Consider the following 15805-nt stretch of genomic DNA (forward strand, 5'->3'; position numbering starts at 1 on the left):
GGAGCTGGGCCGCACTGTCGGAGCTGGGCCGCACTGTCGGAGCTGGGCCGCACTGTCGGAGCTGGGCCGCACTGTCGGAGCTGGGCCGCACTGTCGGAGCTGGGCCGCTGAAACTGAGGTCCCGCTTGCTCTCTCGGTGGGGATGTAAAAGATCCCACAGCACGGTTTCAAAGTCACGCAGGGGAGTTCTCCCCGGTGTCCTGGCCGATATTTTGGCCTCATCCAACATCAATAAAACAGGTTATCTGGTCATTATAACATTGCTGTTTGTGGGAGCTTGCTGTGCGCGAGATTGGGTCGATTGGGCTTATACTCGCTGGAGTTTAGAAGAATGAGAGGGGATCTCATTGAAACGTATAAAATTCTAACAGGACTAGACAGACTAGATGCAGGAAGGATGTTCCCGATGGTCGGGGAGTCCAGAACCAGGGGTCACAGTCTAAGGATAAGGGGTAAGCCATTTAGGACAGAGATGAGGAGGAATTTCTTCACCCAGAGAGTGGTGAACCTGTGGAATTCTCTACCACACAAGGCAGTTGAGGCCAATTCATTAAATATATTCAAGAAGCAGTTGGATATATTTCTTAAGGCTAAAGGGATCAAGGGATATGGGGAGAAGGCAGGGACCGGGTACTGAATTTGGACGATCAGCCATGATCTCATTAAATGGCGGAGCAGGCTCGAGGGGCCGAATGGCCTACTCCTGCTCCTATCTTCTATGTTTCTATGTCCCCGGTTAGAGGCGAGGTGAGCCCACCCTGGTGAACATGCGTCACTGTGCCCGGGACCGCCGAGGGCTTCAGCTCCTGTGTTTCTCTCGTCCTCAGCTCGATCAGATCATATTGGACCTCTCCGTGAAGGATGTGGTGATGCTGGGGCAGACGTGCCGCTACTTCCACGAGTTCTGCAGCAACGAGGCCGTGTGGAAGCGCATCAGCAGGAAGTTATCGCCGAGGCTGAGCAGCGAAGAAGCGGCCAAGGACAGCTTTTGGAAACGAGCCTCCATTTTGAACTGTAAGCAGCGGCCGCACGCTTTGGGCTAGAATTTCCCGGGCTGGTGGTGGCGGGATTGGAAGCGTGTGGGGGGTTAAAATCCCGAAATCGGGGGGCATGAACCCATCCCGCCCCCAACCCGCCTCCATGCCAGTTTCAAAGGAGACGGATACCCGACCTGTGCTGGGAGCCGCCTCCCCGAGGCGGGAAGGGAATTAGTGTCAATTAACCGCCTGTTAACAGGCAGTTTTTAGCCTAATCCCTATTTTTATTCCTGAAGTGTGGGATTCCCGACGGCTCCAAACCACGCCAAGTTAGCGAGGCGGCCCGTCGGGCTGAAGGGCTTGGAGGGTTCGAGATGTCCGGTGTTCAGGTGAGTGATGGGTGCATGAGTGCAGAGGTAAGTATGTTTGGTGTGTGTAAAGTGTTTAAAGAAGTTTTACTAACCTTTACTTACCTTTACAGCCTTCCTTCCTTCAGGTCTCGGGAGTCCCTCATCTCACCGGCACAGAAAGCAGAATGGCTGCGAGCTGTCAAAAGTTGCAGCATTCAGCTTTCTGTTCCGGAGAGATCTCTAAATCAGCCTGAGAGGAAGGAATTAACCTGGAGTACAGATTGTCAGTGTTTGACAGCTTCAAACAGCTGTGAAACGCTGATATTTCATCTGTCAAAATCTCTTGACAGATGAAATGTCAATCTGTGACGTCACCTGTTGCCGGGTGGCCCTTAATTGGCCTGCTGGGCCCGCTGGGCGGGGTCAACAAGGTCAATCAAGTCAAAATCGCGTGGGTTGGCCGCAACTCGATGGAGGCGGGACTACAACCCCGAAAGTGGGAGTCCTGCCTCCTACACACGTCCATTGATAAAATCCAGCCCTTTCTGCTTATTCAGAGCCCAGAACCCAGCTTTTGTAACATTGCCAAGCGTGGCCAGTTCTGGTAAACAACTGGGTCAGGACATGTTCCACTTATAGGAACAGGAGGAGGCCATTCAGCCCCTCGAGCCTGTTCCGCCAATCAGTTTCCACATGTAAGCTGACAACACCCAGCTCTACCTCACTAACGCCTTCTCTCGACCCCTCCAAGGTCTCTAAATTGTCAGACAGTTCTGGGTGAGCAAAACTTTGCTCCAATTAAATATTGGGATGGCCGAAGCCATTGTTTTCGGTCTCCGCCACAAACTCTGTTCCCTAACCCAGGGGTCACTGGACAGTGATCAGGAGCAGGAACCCTGGCTGATTTCCTCTCTCTCTAACCCAGGGGTCACTGGGCAGTGATCAGGAGCAGGAACCCTGGCTGATTTCCCCTCTCTCTAACCCAGGGGTCACTGGCCAGTGATCAGGAGCAGGAACCCCGGCTGATTTCCCCTCTCTCTAACCCAGGGGTCACTGGACAGTGATCAGGAGCAGGAACCCTGGCTGATTTCCCCTCTCTCTAACCCAGGGGTCACTGGGCAGTGATCGGGAACAGGAACCCTGGCTGATTTCCCCTCTCTCTAACCCAGGGGTCACTGGACAGTGATCAGGAGCAGGAACCCTGGCTGATTTCCCCTCGCTCTAACCCAGGGGTCACTGGACAGTGATCAGGAGCAGGAACCCTGCCTGATTTCCCCTCTCTAACCCAGGGGTCACTGGGCAGTGATCGGGAACAGGAACCCTGGCTGATTTCCCCTCTCTCTAACCCAGGGGTCACTGGACAGTGATCAGGAGCAGGAACCCTGGCTGATTTCCTCTCTCTCTAACCCAGGGGTCACTGGGCAGTGATCAGGAGCAGGAACCCTGGCTGATTTCCCCTCTCTCTAACCCAGGGGTCACTGGCCAGTGATCAGGAGCAGGAACCCCGGCTGATTTCCCCTCTCTCTAACCCAGGGGTCACTGGACAGTGATCAGGAGCAGGAACCCTGGCTGATTTCCCCTCTCTCTAACCCAGGGGTCACTGGGCAGTGATCGGGAACAGGAACCCTGGCTGATTTCCCCTCTCTCTAACCCAGGGGTCACTGGACAGTGATCAGGAGCAGGAACCCTGGCTGATTTCCCCTCGCTCTAACCCAGGGGTCACTGGACAGTGATCAGGAGCAGGAACCCTGCCTGATTTCCCCTCTCTAACCCAGGGGTCACTGGGCAGTGATCGGGAACAGGAACCCTGGCTGATTTCCCCTCTCTCTAACCCAGGGGTCACTGGACAGTGATCAGGAGCAGGAACCCTGGCTGATTTCCCCCCTCTCTCTAACCCAGGGGTCACTGGACAGTGATCAGGAGCAGGAACCCTGGCTGATTTCCCCTCTCTCTAACCCAGGGGTCACTGGACAGTGATCAGGAGCAGGAACCCTGGCTGATTTCCCCTCTCTCTAACCGAGGGGTCACTGGGCAGTGATCGGGAACAGGAACCCTGGCTGATTTCCCCTCTCTCTAACCCAGGGGTCACTGGACAGTGATCAGGAGCAGGAACCCTGGCTGATTTCCCCTCTCTCTAACCCAGGGGTCACTGGGCAGTGATCGGGAACAGGAACCCTGGCTGATTTCCCCTCTCTCTAACCCAGGGGTCACTGGACAGTGATCAGGAGCAGGAACGCTGGCTGATTTCCCCTCTCTCTAACCCAGGGGTCGCTGGACAGTGATCAGCAGCAGGAACCCTGGCTGATTTCCCCTCTCTCTAACCCAGGGGTCACTGGGCAGTGATCGGGAACAGGAACCCTGGCTGATTTCCCCTCTCTCTAACCCAGGGGTCACTGGACAGTGATCAGGAGCAGGAACCCTGGCTGATTTTCCCTCTCTCTAACCCAGGGGTCACTGGGCAGTGATCAGGAACAGGAACCCTGGCTGATTTCCCCTCTCTCTAACCCAGGGGTCACTGGACAGTGATCATGAGCAGGAACCCTGGCTGATTTCCCCTCTCTCTAACCCAGGGGTCACTGGACAGTGATCAGGAGCAGGAACCCTGGCTGATTTCCCCTCTCTCTAACCCAGGGGTCACTGGACGTTGATCAGGAGCAGGAACCCTGGCTGATTTCCCCATCTCTCTAACCCAGGGGTCACTGGACAGTGATCAGGAGCAGGAACCCTGGCTGATTTCCTCTCTCTCTAACGCAGGGGTCACTGGACAGTGATCAGGAGCAGGAACCCTGGCTGATTTCCCCTCTCTCTAACCCAGGGGTCACTGGGCAGTGATCGGGAACAGGAACCCTGGCTGATTTCCCCTCTCTCTAACCCAGGGGTCACTGGACAGTGATCAGGAGCAGGAACCCTGGCTGATTTCCCCTCGCTCTAACCCAGGGGTCACTGGACAGTGATCAGGAGCACGAACCCTGCCTGATTTCCCCTCTCTCTAACCCAGGGGTCACTGGGCAGTGATCAGGAACAGGAACCCTGGCTGATTTCCCCTCTCTCTAACCCAGGGGTCACTGGACAGTGATCAGGAGCAGGAACCCTGGCTGATTTCCCCTCTCTCTAACCCAGGGGTCACTGGGCAGTGATCGAGAACAGGAACACTGGCTGATTTCCCCTCTCTCTAACCCTGGGGTCACTGGACAGTGATCAGGAGCAGGAACCCTGGCTGATTTCCCCTCTCTCTAACCCAGGGGTCACTGGACAGTGATCAGGAGCAGGAACCCTGGCTGATTTCCCCCCTCTCTCTAACCCAGGGGTCACTGGACAGTGATCAGGAGCAGGAACCCTGGCTGATTTCCTCTCTCTCTAACCCAGGGGTCACTGGACAGTGATCAGGAGCAGGAACCCTGGCTGATTTCCCCTCTCTCTAACCCAGGGGTCACTGGACAGTGATGAGGAGCGGGAACCCTGGCTGATTTCCCCTCTCTCTAACCCAGGGGTCACTGGAAAGTGATCAGGAGCAGGAACCCTGGCTGATTTCCCCTCTCCCTAACCCAGGGGTCACTGGACAGTGATCAGGAGCAGGAACCCTGGCTGATTTCCCCTCTCTCTAACCCAGGGGTCACTGGACAGTGATCAGGTGCAGGAGCCCTGGCTGATTTCCCCTCTCTCTAACCCAGGGGTCACTGGGCAGTGATCAGGAGCACGAACCCTGGCTGATTTCCCCTCTCTCTAACCCAGGGGTCACCGGGCAGTGATCAGGAGCACGAACCCCGGCTGATTTCCCCTCTCTCTAACCCAGGGGTCACTGGACAGTGATCAGGAGCACGAACCCTGGCTGATTTCCCCTCTCTCTAACCCAGGGGTCACTGAGCAGTGATCAGGAGCAGGAACCCTGGCTGATTTCCCCTCTCTCTAACCCAGGGGTCACTGGACAGTGATCAGGAGCAGGAACCCTGGCTGATTTCCCCTCTCTCTAACCCAGGGGTCACTGGGCAGTGATCAGGAGCAGGAACCCTGGCTGATTTCCCCCTCTCTCTAACCCAGGGGTCACTGGGCAGTGATCAGGAGCAGGAACCCTGGCTGATTTCCCCCTCTCTCTAACCCAGGGGTCACTGGGCAGTGATCACGAGCAGGAACCCTGGCTGATTTCCCCTCTCTCTAACCCAGGGGTCACTGGACGGTGATCAGGAGCAGGAACCCTGGCTGATTTCCCCATCTCTCTAACCCAGGGGTCACTGGACAGTGATCAGGAGCAGGAACCCTGGCTGATTTCCCCCCTCTCTCTAACCCAGGGGTCACTGGACAGTGATCAGGAGCAGGAACCCTGGCTGATTTCCTCTCTCTCTAACCCAGGGGTCACTGGACAGTGATCAGGAGCAGGAACCCTGGCTGATTTCCCTTCTCTCTAACCCAGGGGTCACTGGACAGTGATCAGGAGCGGGAACCCTGGCTGATTTTCCCTCTCTCTAACCCAGGGGTCACTGGGCAGTGATCAGGAGCAGGAACCCTGGCTGATTTCCCCTCTCTCTAACCCAGGGGTCACTGGGCAGTGATCAGGAGCAGGAACCCTGGCTGATTTCCCCTCTCTCTAACCCAGGGGTCACTGGGCAGTGATCAGGAGCAGGAACCCTGGCTGATTTCCCCTCTCTCTAACCCAGGGGTCACTGGGCAGTGATCAGGAGCACGAACCCTGGCCGATTTCCCCTCTCTCTAACCCAGGGGTCACTGGACAGTGATCAGGAGCAGGAACCCTGGCTGATTTCCCCTCTCTCTAACCCAGGGATCACTGGACAGTGATCAGGAGCAGGAACCCTGGCTGATTTCCCCTCTCTCTAACCCAGGGGTCACTGGACATTGATCAGGAGCAGGAACCCTGGCTGATTTCCCCTCTCTCTAACCCAGGGGTCACTGGACAGTGATCAGGAGCAGGAACCCTGGCTGATTTCCCCTCTCTCTAACCCAGGGGTCACTGGACAGTGATCAGGAGCAGGAACCCTGGCTGATTTCCCCTCTCTCGAACCCAGGGGTCACTGGACGGTGATCAGGAGCAGGAACCCTGGCTGATTTCCCCATCTCTCTAATCCAGGGGTCACTGGACAGTGATCAGGAGCAGGAACCCTGGCTGATTTCCTCTCTCTCTAACCCAGGGGTCACTGGACAGTGATCAGGAGCAGGAACCCAGGCTGATTTCCCCTCTCTCTAACACAGGGGTCACTGGACAGTGATCAGGAGCAGGAACCCTGGCTGATTTCCCCTCTCTCTAACCCAGGGGTCACTGGACGGTGATCAGGAGCAGGAACCCTGGCTGATTTCCCCATCTCTCTAACCCAGGGGTCACTGGACAGTGATCAGGAGCAGGAACCCTGGCTGATTTCCCCTCTCTCTAACCCAGGGGTCACTGGACAGTGATCAGGAGCAGGAACCCTGGCTGATTTCCCCCCTCTCTCTAACGCAGGGATCACTGGACAGTGATCAGGAGCAGGAACCCTGGCTGATTTGCCCCCTCTCTCTAACCCAGGGGTCACTGGACAGTGATCAGGAGCAGGAACCCTGGCTGATTTCCCCTCTCTCTAACCCAGGGGTCACTGGACAGTGATCAGGAGCAGGAACCCTGGCTGATTTCCCCTCTCTCTAACCGAGGGGTCACTGGGCAGTGATCGGGAACAGGAACCCTGGCTGATTTCCCCTCTCTCTAACCCAGGGGTCACTGGACAGTGATCAGGAGCAGGAACCCTGGCTGATTTCCCCTCTCTCTAACCCAGGGGTCACTGGGCAGTGATCGGGAACAGGAACCCTGGCTGATTTCCCCTCTCTCTAACCCAGGGGTCACTGGACAGTGATCAGGAGCAGGAACCCTGGCTGATTTCCCCTCTCTCTCTAACCCAGGGGTCACTGGACAGTGATCAGGAGCAGGAACGCTGGCTGATTTCCCCTCTCTCTAACCCAGGGGTCGCTGGACAGTGATCAGGAGCAGGAACACTGGCTGATTTCCCCTCTCTCTAACCCAGGGGTCACTGGGCAGTGATCGGGAACAGGAACCCTGGCTGATTTCCCCTCTCTCTAACCCAGGGGTCACTGGACAGTGATCAGGAGCAGGAACCCTGGCTGATTTTCCCTCTCTCTAACCCAGGGGTCACTGGGCAGTGATCAGGAACAGGAACCCTGGCTGATTTCCCCTCTCTCTAACCCAGGGGTCACTGGACAGTGATCATGAGCAGGAACCCTGGCTGATTTCCCCTCTCTCTAACCCAGGGGTCACTGGACAGTGATCAGGAGCAGGAACCCTGGCTGATTTCCCCTCTCTCTAACCCAGGGGTCACTGGACGTTGATCAGGAGCAGGAACCCTGGCTGATTTCCCCATCTCTCTAACCCAGGGGTCACTGGACAGTGATCAGGAGCAGGAACCCTGGCTGATTTCCTCTCTCTCTAACGCAGGGGTCACTGGACAGTGATCAGGAGCAGGAACCCTGGCTGATTTCCCCTCTCTCTAACCCAGGGGTCACTGGGCAGTGATCGGGAACAGGAACCCTGGCTGATTTCCCCTCTCTCTAACCCAGGGGTCACTGGACAGTGATCAGGAGCAGGAACCCTGGCTGATTTCCCCTCGCTCTAACCCAGGGGTCACTGGACAGTGATCAGGAGCACGAACCCTGCCTGATTTCCCCTCTCTCTAACCCAGGGGTCACTGGGCAGTGATCAGGAACAGGAACCCTGGCTGATTTCCCCTCTCTCTAACCCAGGGGTCACTGGACAGTGATCAGGAGCAGGAACCCTGGCTGATTTCCCCTCTCTCTAACCCAGGGGTCACTGGGCAGTGATCGAGAACAGGAACACTGGCTGATTTCCCCTCTCTCTAACCCAGGGGTCACTGGACAGTGATCAGTAGCAGGAACCCTGGCTGATTTCCCCTCTCTCTAACCCAGGGGTCACTGGACAGTGATCAGGAGCAGGAACCCTGGCTGATTTCCCCCCTCTCTCTAACCCAGGGGTCACTGGACAGTGATCAGGAGCAGGAACCCTGGCTGATTTCCTCTCTCTCTAACCCAGGGGTCACTGGACAGTGATCAGGAGCAGGAACCCTGGCTGATTTCCCCTCTCTCTAACCCAGGGGTCACTGGACAGTGATGAGGAGCGGGAACCCTGGCTGATTTCCCCTCTCTCTAACCCAGGGGTCACTGGAAAGTGATCAGGAGCAGGAACCCTGGCTGATTTCCCCTCTCCCTAACCCAGGGGTCACTGGACAGTGATCAGGAGCAGGAACCCTGGCTGATTTCCCCTCTCTCTAACCCAGGGGTCACTGGACAGTGATCAGGTGCAGGAGCCCTGGCTGATTTCCCCTCTCTCTAACCCAGGGGTCACTGGGCAGTGATCAGGAGCACGAACCCTGGCTGATTTCCCCTCTCTCTAACCCAGGGGTCACCGGGCAGTGATCAGGAGCACGAACCCCGGCTGATTTCCCCTCTCTCTAACCCAGGGGTCACTGGACAGTGATCAGGAGCACGAACCCTGGCTGATTTCCCCTCTCTCTAACCCAGGGGTCACTGAGCAGTGATCAGGAGCAGGAACCCTGGCTGATTTCCCCTCTCTCTAACCCAGGGGTCACTGGACAGTGATCAGGAGCAGGAACCCTGGCTGATTTCCCCTCTCTCTAACCCAGGGGTCACTGGGCAGTGATCAGGAGCAGGAACCCTGGCTGATTTCCCCCTCTCTCTAACCCAGGGGTCACTGGGCAGTGATCAGGAGCAGGAACCCTGGCTGATTTCCCCCTCTCTCTAACCCAGGGGTCACTGGGCAGTGATCAGGAGCAGGAACCCTGGCTGATTTCCCCTCTCTCTAACCCAGGGGTCACTGGACGGTGATCAGGAGCAGGAACCCTGGCTGATTTCCCCATCTCTCTAACCCAGGGGTCACTGGACAGTGATCAGGAGCAGGAACCCTGGCTGATTTCCCCCCTCTCTCTAACCCAGGGGTCACTGGACAGTGATCAGGAGCAGGAACCCTGGCTGATTTCCTCTCTCTCTAACCCAGGGGTCACTGGACAGTGATCAGGAGCAGGAACCCTGGCTGATTTCCCCTCTCTCTAACCCAGGGGTCACTGGACAGTGATCAGGAGCGGGAACCCTGGCTGATTTTCCCTCTCTCTAACCCAGGGGTCACTGGGCAGTGATCAGGAGCAGGAACCCTGGCTGATTTCCCCTCTCTCGAACCCAGGGGTCACTGGGCAGTGATCAGGAGCAGGAACCCTGGCTGATTTCCCCTCTCTCTAACCCAGGGGTCACTGGGCAGTGATCAGGAGCAGGAACCCTGGCTGATTTCCCCTCTCTCTAACCCAGGGGTCACTGGGCAGTGATCAGGAGCACGAACCCTGGCCGATTTCCCCTCTCTCTAACCCAGGGGTCACTGGACAGTGATCAGGAGCAGGAACCCTGGCTGATTTCCCCTCTCTCTAACCCAGGGATCACTGGACAGTGATCAGGAGCAGGAACCCTGGCTGATTTCCCCTCTCTCTAACCCAGGGGTCACTGGACAGTGATCAGGAGCAGGAACCCTGGCTGATTTCCCCTCTCTCTAACCCAGGGGTCACTGGACAGTGATCAGGAGCAGGAACCCTGGCTGATTTCCCCTCTCTCTAACCCAGGGGTCACTGGACAGTGATCAGGAGCAGGAACCCTGGCTGATTTCCCCTCTCTCGAACCCAGGGGTCACTGGACGGTGATCAGGAGCAGGAACCCTGGCTGATTTCCCCATCTCTCTAATCCAGGGGTCACTGGACAGTGATCAGGAGCAGGAACCCTGGCTGATTTCCTCTCTCTCTAACCCAGGGGTCACTGGACAGTGATCAGGAGCAGGAACCCAGGCTGATTTCCCCTCTCTCTAACACAGGGGTCACTGGACAGTGATCAGGAGCAGGAACCCTGGCTGATTTCCCCTCTCTCTAACCCAGGGGTCACTGGACGGTGATCAGGAGCAGGAACCCTGGCTGATTTCCCCATCTCTCTAACCCAGGGGTCACTGGACAGTGATCAGGAGCAGGAACCCTGGCTGATTTCCCCTCTCTCTAACCCAGGGGTCACTGGACAGTGATCAGGAGCAGGAACCCTGGCTGATTTCCCCCCTCTCTCTAACGCAGGGATCACTGGACAGTGATCAGGAGCAGGAACCTGGCTGATTTCCTCTCTCTCTAACCCAGGGGTCACTGGACAGTGATCAGGAGCGGGAACCCTGGCTGATTTCCCCTCTCTCTAACCCAGGGGTCACTGGAAAGTGATCAGGAGCGGGAACCCTGGCTGATTTCCCCTCTCTCTAACCCAGGGGTCACTGGGCAGTGATCAGGAGCATGAACCCTGGCTGATTTCCCCTCTCTCTAACCCAGGGGTCACTGGGCAGTGATCAGGAGCACGAACCCTGGCTGATTTCCCCTCTCTCTAACCCAGGGGTCACTGGGCAGTGATCAGGAGCACGAACCCTGGCTGATTTCCCCTCTCTCTAACCCAGGGGTCACTGGACAGTGATCAGGAGCAGGAACCCTGGCTGATTTCCCCTCTCTCTAACCCAGGGGTCACTGGGCAGTGATCAGGAGCACGAACCCTGGCTGATTTCCCCTCTCTCTAACCCAGGGGTCACTGGGCAGTGATCAGGAGCACGAACCCTGGCTGATTTCCCCTCTCTCTAACCCAGGGGTCACTGGGCAGTGATCAGGAGCAGGAACCCTGGCTGATTTCCCCTCTCTCTAACCCAGGGGTCACTGGGCAGTGATCAGGAGCAGGAACCCTGGCTGATTTCCCCCTCTCTCTAACCCAGGGGTCACTGGGCAGTGATCAGGAGCAGGAACCCTGGCTCATTTCCCTCTCTCTCTAACCCAGGGGTCACTGGACAGTGACCAGGAGCAGGAACCCTGGCTGATTTCCCCATCTCTCTAACCCAGGGGTCACTGGACGGTGATCAGGAGCAGGAACCCTGGCTGATTTCCTCTCTCTCTAACCCAGGGGTCACTGGACGGTGATCAGGAGCAGGAACCCTGGCTGATTTCCTCTCTCTCTAACCCAGGGGTCACTGGACAGTGATCAGGAGCAGGAACCCTGGCTGATTTCCCCTCTCTCTAACCCAGGGGTCACTGGACAGTGATCAGGAGCGGCAACCCTGGCTGATTTCCCCTCTCTCTAACCCAGGGGTCACTGGACAGTGATCAGGAGCAGGAACCCTGGCTGATGTCCCCTCTCTCTAACCCAGGGGTCACTGGACAGTGATCAGGAGCGGGAACCCTGGCTGATTTCCCCTCTCTCTAACCCAGGGGTCACTGGGCAGTGATCAGGAGCAGGAACCCTGGCTGATTTCCCCTCTCTCTAACCCAGGGGTCACTGGACAGTGATCAGGAGCAGGAACCCTGGCTGATTTCCCCTCTCTCTAACCCAGGGGTCACTGGGCAGTGATCAGGAGCACGAACCCTGGCTGATTTCCCCTCTCTCTAACCCAGGGGTCACTGGGCAGTGATCAGGAGCACGAACCCTGGCTGATTTCCCCTCTCTCTAACCCAGGGGTCACTGGGCAGTGATCAGGAGCAGGAACCCTGGCTGATTTCCCCTCTCTCTAACCCAGGGGTCACTGGGCAGTGATCAGGAGCAGGAACCCTGGCTGATTTCCCCCTCTCTCTAACCCAGGGGTCACTGGGCAGTGATCAGGAGCAGGAACCCTGGCTCATTTCCCTCTCTCTCTAACCCAGGGGTCACTGGACAGTGACCAGGAGCAGGAACCCTGGCTGATTTCCCCATCTCTCTAACCCAGGGGTCACTGGACGGTGATCAGGAGCAGGAACCCTGGCTGATTTCCTCTCTCTCTAACCCAGGGGTCACTGGACGGTGATCAGGAGCAGGAACCCTGGCTGATTTCCTCTCTCTCTAACCCAGGGGTCACTGGACAGTGATCAGGAGCAGGAACCCTGGCTGATTTCCCCTCTCTCTAACCCAGGGGTCACTGGACAGTGATCAGGAGCGGCAACCCTGGCTGATTTCCCCTCTCTCTAACCCAGGGGTCACTGGACAGTGATCAGGAGCAGGAACCCTGGCTGATGTCCCCTCTCTCTAACCCAGGGGTCACTGGACAGTGATCAGGAGCGGGAACCCTGGCTGATTTCCCCTCTCTCTAACCCAGGGGTCACTGGGCAGTGATCAGGAGCAGGAACCCTGGCTGATTTCCCCTCTCTCTAACCCAGGGGTCACTGGGCAGTGATCAGGAGCACGAACCCTGGCTGATTTCCCCTCTCTCTAACCCAGGGGTCACTGGACAGTGATCAGGAGCACGATCCCTGGCTGATTTCCCCCTCTCTCTAACCCAGGGGTCACTGGGCAGTGATCAGGAGCAGGAACACTTGCTGATTTCCCCTCTCTCTAACCCGGGGTCACTGGGCAGTGATCAGGAGCAGGAACCCTGGCTGATTTCCCCCTCTCTCTAACCCAGGGGTCACTGGGCAGTGATCAGGAGCAGGAACCCTGGCTGTTTTCCCTCTCTCTCTAACCCAGGGGTCACTGGACAGTGACCAGGAGCAGGAACCCTGGCTGATTTCCCCTCTCTCTAACCCAGGGGTCACTGGACAGTGATCAGGAGCAGGAACCCTGGCTGATTTCCCCTCTCTCTAACCTAGGTGTCACTGGACAGTGATCAGGATCAGGAACCCTGGCTGATTTCCCCTGTCTCTAAACTAGGGGTCACTGGACAGTGATCAGGAGCAGGAACCCTGGCTGATTTCCCCGCTCTCTAACCCAGGGGTCACTGGACAGTGATCAGGAGCAGGAACCCTGGCTGATTTCCCCTCTCTATAACCCAGTGTTCACTGGGCAGTGATCAGGAGCAGGAACCCTGGCTGATTTCCCCTCTCTCTAACCCAGGGGTCACTGGACAGTGACCAGGAGCAGGAACCCTGGCTGATTTTCCCTCTCTCTAACCCAGGGTTCACTGGACAGTGACCAGGAGCAGGAACCCTGGCTGATTTCCCCTCTCTCTAACCTAGGGGTCACTGGACAGTGATCAGGAGCAGGAACCCTGGCTGATTTCCCCTCTCTCTAACCTGGGGGTCACTGGACAGTGATCAGGAGCAGGAACCCTGGTTGATTTCCCCTCTCTCTAACCCAGGGGTCACTGGACAGTGATCAGGAGCAGGAACCCTGGCTGATTTCCCCCTCTCTCAAACCCAGGGGTCACTGGGCAGTGATCAGGAGCAGGAACCCTGGCTGATTTCCCCTCTCTCTAACCCAGGTTTCACTGGACAGTGATCAGGAGCAGGCACCCTGGCTGATTTCCCCTCTCTCTAACCCAGGGGTCACTGGACAGTGATCAGGAGCAGGAACCCTGGCTGATTTCCCCTCTCTCTAACCTAGAGGTCACTGGACAGTGATCAGGAGCAGGAACCCTGGCTGATTTCCTCTCTCTCTCTAACCCAGGGGTCACTGGACAGTGATCAGGAGCAGGAACCCTGGCTGATTTCCCCTCTCTCTAACCTGGGGGTCACTGAACAGTGATCAGGAGCAGGCACCCTGGCTGATTTCCCCTCTCTCTAACCCAGGGATCACTGGACTGTGATCAGGAGCAGGAACCCTGGCTGATTTCCCCTCTCTCTAACCCAGGGGTCACTGGACAGTGATCAGGAGCAGGAACCCTGGCTGATTTCCCCCTCTCTCTAAACCAGGGGTCACTGGGCAGTGATCAGGAGCAGGAACCCTGGCTGATTTCCCCTCTCTCTAACCCAGGGGTCACTGGACTATGATCAGGAGCAGGAACCCTGGCTGATTTCCCCTCTCTCTAACCCAGGGGTCACTGGACAGTGATCAGGAGCAGGAACCCTGGCTGATTTCCCCTCTCTCTAACCCAGGGGTCACTGGACAGTGATCAGGAGCAGGAACACTGGCTGATTTCCTCTCTCTCTCTAACCCAGGGGTCACTGGGCAATGATCAGGAGCAGGAACCCTGGCTCATTTCCCCTCTCTCTAACCCAGGGGTCACTGGACAGTGATCAGGAGCAGGAACCCTGGCTGATTTCCCCTCTCTCTAACCCAGGGGTCACTGGACAGTGATCAGGAGCAGGAACCCTGGCTGATTTCCCCTCTCTCTCTAACCCAGGGGTCACTGGACAGTGATCAGGAGCAGGAACCCTGGCTGATTTCCCCTCTCTCTAACACAGGGGTCACTGGACAGTGATCAGGAGCAGGGACCCTGGCTGATTTCCCCTCTCTCTAACCCAGGGGTCACTGGACGGTGATCAGGAGCAGGAACCCTGGCTGATTTCCCCATCTCTCTAACCCAGGGGTCACTGGACAGTGATCAGGAGCAGGAACCCTGGCTGATTTCCCCTCTCTCTAACCCAGGGGTCACTGGGCAGTGATCAGGAGCAGGAACCCTGGCTGATTTACCCTCTCTCTAACCCAGGGGTCACTGGGCAGTGATCAGGAGCAGGAACCCTGGCTGATTTCCCCTCTCTCTAACCCAGGGGTCACTGGACAGTGATCAGGAGCAGGAACCCTGGCTGATTTCCCCCTCTCTCTAACCCAGGGGTCACTGGGCAGTGATCAGGAGCAGGAACCCTGGCTGATTTCCCCTCTCTCTAACCCAGGGGTCACTGAACAGTGATCAGGAGCAGGCACCCTGGCTGATTTCCCCTCTCTCTAACCCAGGGATCACTGGACTGTGATCAGGAGCAGGAACCCTGGCTGATTTCCCCTCTCTCTAACCCAGGGGTCACTGGACAGTGATCAGGAGCAGGAACCCTGGCTGATTTCCCCCTCTCTCTAAACCAGGGGTCACTGGGCAGTGATCAGGAGCAGGAACCCTGGCTGATTTCCCCTCTCTCTAACCCAGGGGTCACTGGACTATGATCAGGAGCAGGAACCCTGGCTGATTTCCCCTCTCTCTAACCCAGGGGTCACTGGACAGTGATCAGGAGCAGGAACCCTGGCTGATTTCCCCTCTCTCTAACCCAGGGGTCACTAGACAGTGATCAGGAGCAGGAACACTGGCTGATTTCCTCTCTCTCTCTAACCCAGGGGTCACTGGGCAATGATCAGGAGCAGGAACCCTGGCTGATTTCCCCTCTCTCTAACCCAGGGGTCACTGGACAGTGATCAGGAGCAGGAACCCTGGCTGATTTCCCCTCTCTCTAACCCAGGGGTCACTGGACAGTGATCAGGAGCAGGAACCCTGGCTGATTTCCCCTCTCTCTCTAACCCAGGGGTCACTGGACAGTGATCAGGAGCAGGAACCCTGGCTGATTTCCCCTCTCTCTAACACAGGGTTCATTGGACAGTGATCAGGAGCAGGGACCCTGGCTGATTTCCCCTCTCTCTAACCCAGGGGTCACTGGACGGTGATCAGGAGCAGGAACCCTGGCTGATTTCCCCATCTCTCTAACCCAGGGGTCACTGGACAGTGATCAGGAGCAGGAACCCTGGCTGATTTCCCCTCTCTCTAACCCAGGGGTCACTGGGCAGTGATCAGGA

General features: G+C 57.0%; 1 protein-coding gene across 1 annotated transcript in view; it reads left to right on the top strand.

Moving 5' to 3' along the window:
• Window positions 1-15805, top strand: part of LOC147091137 (F-box only protein 24-like) — an 86430-nt gene that overhangs the window by 25692 nt on the left and 44933 nt on the right. The window contains exon 3 of the mRNA XM_085977595.1: window positions 828-1014. Within this exon, the coding sequence (XP_085833721.1) occupies window positions 828-1014 (187 nt within the window). The remainder of the gene's footprint in view (window positions 1-827; window positions 1015-15805) is intronic.

Source organism: Somniosus microcephalus, unplaced genomic scaffold, assembly GCF_052327205.1.
Source record: "Somniosus microcephalus isolate GS21.2 unplaced genomic scaffold, FLI_Smic_1.0 unresolved_chr4, whole genome shotgun sequence".
Taxonomy (NCBI): Eukaryota; Metazoa; Chordata; class Chondrichthyes; order Squaliformes; family Somniosidae; genus Somniosus; species Somniosus microcephalus.